Source organism: Pygoscelis adeliae, unplaced genomic scaffold (assembly GCF_000699105.1).
Source record: "Pygoscelis adeliae isolate BGI_AS28 unplaced genomic scaffold, ASM69910v1 Scaffold153, whole genome shotgun sequence".
NCBI classification, from domain to species: domain Eukaryota; kingdom Metazoa; phylum Chordata; class Aves; order Sphenisciformes; family Spheniscidae; genus Pygoscelis; species Pygoscelis adeliae.
Genome location: NW_008824408.1, coordinates 198,865 through 201,632, shown reverse-complemented (window position 1 = coordinate 201,632; position 2,768 = coordinate 198,865). Strand labels below are relative to the sequence as shown.

Sequence of the window (2,768 nt, the reverse complement as noted above, 5' to 3'; positions counted from 1 at the left end):
GGTCCCCAGGGCTGCAGTGTGTCCCGTCCCCCCCCCCGCCCAGGGAAGGGAATAAGTGCATGGGGGAATGTGGGGGAGGAAAGGCAGCCCAAGACAGGCCAGGAGGCAGAAGGAGGGAGGAAAAGGGGAATTCAGCTGCAGATACAAAGGAGGAGAAGGACTGAGCAAAGGAATGGGGTAAAAGAGAGTAGACACGCCGGGGCCAGCAGGGAGACCAACACTGGTGTGGGTGGTGGAACAGTCACCCCTTGCACACAACACCCAAGGGTGCCTCCGGGTGCAGAGAGGGACCCCCAGCCAGCAGGGATCGGGAAGGGGGTGCAACAAGGCTGCGGGAGCTGAGCACCCCAGGTACCCCCCGAACCTGTCCCCATTGCAGTGCCAGGAGGGCTTGTGCCCCAGCTGCCCTCCCCCAGCTCTGCCATGGTGCTGGGGTGGCTTCCTGGCGTCGGGCTGTTGCTTTTTGAAAGTTGGACCCTGGATTTTTGCTCCGGTCCCTCTCCCCACCCCGCTACTGTTCGCTGGCAGCAGTGACTCATCGGTGCCGGGAGAGGAGCGGGGATTAATCATTCATAAAGTGCGCATGCACACACACGTGTGTGTGTGTGTTTGCGTGTGTTGCTCTGGTTGCTGTGTGAGTCATTCCCAGCCTGCCTGAGGCTTTGCTGCACTTCAATTAGCTGGGAAGCGAATCGAGCTCGAGCGCAGCGCAGCCAGGACGAGCTGGGCTGGCCGTGGCTCGGGAAGCGGCACTTTCGCCGTGCCTTTGGCCTTGCATCTCGCCAACCCCGGACCCCTCCATCTGCAGGAGATGGCTGGGGTGGGTTGTGCTTTGGGGTGGGCACCGATGCCCAGGCTCTCGCCAGTGTCCCCAGCCGTGGGGTGCAGCTCCCTTTCCAGCTTTCCTTGCTGCTGAGCCCAATTTCGTGAGCAGGAGCCCGCAAAGGAGGAAGCTGGAGCCCCCGTGACCACCACCTGCCGAGGTCCTGGCTCAGCCCCTCTTTTCTGGGGGGCAAAGGGGTTTGCTCCTCCATTCCCCTTGCCATTCCCAGTTCTCCCTCTCCAGTGCAGGAGGGATTGGCTTTGTAGTGCAAAGCACGGGGGGACGAAGTCCGAGGAGAGGAACCCCCCCCACACTACTGCACTGGGGGGTGCCAGGAAGCGTGTGGCAGATCTGGAAGTCACAAGCTGCTGAGTCTCGGCAGCGCTTCACGGGAGGCAGGGCACCCTGCTCCAAGCTGGCCAGCAGCTGGGAGGACTGGAATCACCTATGCTGGAAACTGGAGATACTGGAGGAATGGCTCAGTGCTGGTGGGACTGGGAATGGCTGGCACTGGGAGGTGGGAGAATGCGAAACAGCTGGTGCAGAGAACTGAGGCAGGAGAAACTGGACTCAACTGGTGCTCAAAATTGGGGGAGTTATAAACTGAGCACAGCTGGCACGGGAAACTGGGAGAAAGGATAAAACTGGGCACAGCTGGTACTGGGAAGAGCTAGGAAATGGGGGCAGCCAGTGCTGAGAGAACTGGGCAAAGCTAGTGCTGGGGAAACTTGGGGGGCTATCCTCTGGTGCCCCAGGGCTCTATGTCTGTGATGCTTCGGGGTGCTGGGGTACCCTAGGCAATGGTGTTTTCTGTGACCCGGGACTCTATTTGGATCCCTGAAGCCCAGAGTTTGGGGTGCTCCAGGGTCTTGTGCAGCCTGGGGCTCCTGCATTCAGGGTATGCCAGGACTCCCCGGCACCCTGGGGTCAGCTGCCGAGATGCTACCTGCCCTGTCCTGTGGGGCAGAGATGTCCTGGGGGTGCCTGGCTGCACCCCATTGCTGCAGCCCCTCTCAGGGTGCACTTTGCCCTTGCCAAGTCCCCCCAAGCTGAAAGCCAGCTTCAGCTGGGGGAACTGCCCTAGAAAAGGGGGGGGGGCACGGGGTGTTTGCGAGGGGGTCACCCTGGGCTGCGCGCCCCGGAGCCGCCCTCCCAAGGCCCCTTTTCCCAGGGATGCTTTTCCAGCCTTTCCCAAGCAAGGGCCTTGACTGATGCAAGTGGGTTGTCTCCACCCAGGTTTCGGATAACTCCACCCGCCTCCTCCTCGCAGCTCCTCCTCCCGGTGCACAGCCCAGCTGGGATATAAGCAAGTCACTCAGACAAGCGGGAGCAGCCGAGACAGCTGGGTGGGTGGCGTGGGACGCCGAGCTGTGACCTGTGCCGTGTCCTTCGCCTCGACGCCGGACCCCATGGCAACGCCTTCGCAGAAGAGGAGCACCCGCAGCGGGGCTTCGGGGACACCCTTGTCCCCCACCCGCATCACTCGCTTGCAGGAGAAGGAGGACCTGCAGGAGCTCAATGACCGTTTGGCCGTCTACATCGACAAGGTGCGCTCGCTGGAGCTGGAAAATGCCGGCTTGCGGCTCCGCATCACTGAATCGGAGGAGGTGGTGAGCCGTGAGGTCTCGGGCATCAAGGCTGCCTATGAGTCGGAGCTGGCGGATGCCCGCAAGACCTTGGATTCAGTGGCCAAGGAGAGAGCTCGGCTGCAGCTGGAGCTCAGCAAAGTCCGGGAGGAGCACAAGGAGCTGAAAGCCCGGTGAGTGCCCTGGGGACAGGGGGGGAACCGTGGCAGGACGGTCCCTGTCGTCATGCTTGGCAGGGAGCCGGGAGGGAGGAAGGAGTGACCTGGAGGAGGCAGGGAGAGGGGAAACCCGTGACCCGGCTGGGGCAGGAGTGTCTGTGGCAGGGACCAAGAGAGGAGGGAAGCTCTCCCAGCATTCCT

The 2,768-nt window shown here is 62.2% G+C and overlaps 1 protein-coding gene across 1 annotated transcript; it reads left to right on the top strand.

Annotated features, from left to right (window-relative positions):
* The first annotated feature begins 2,156 nt into the window (after nucleotides 1–2,156).
* On the top strand, nucleotides 2,157–2,586 carry LOC103913900 (lamin-A-like). The gene has a single exon (XM_009320481.1). It carries the CDS (start codon nucleotides 2,233–2,235, stop codon nucleotides 2,584–2,586), a length of 354 nt encoding a protein of 117 aa, XP_009318756.1. The 5' UTR covers nucleotides 2,157–2,232.
* Nucleotides 2,587–2,768: the final 182 nt, after the last annotated feature.

Bases quoted from the DNA above. Each gene is read 5' to 3' on its own strand.
- LOC103913900 (XM_009320481.1), top strand. From the start codon at position 2,233: ATGGCAACGCCTTCGCAGAAGAGGAGCACCCGCAGCGGGGCTTCGGGG.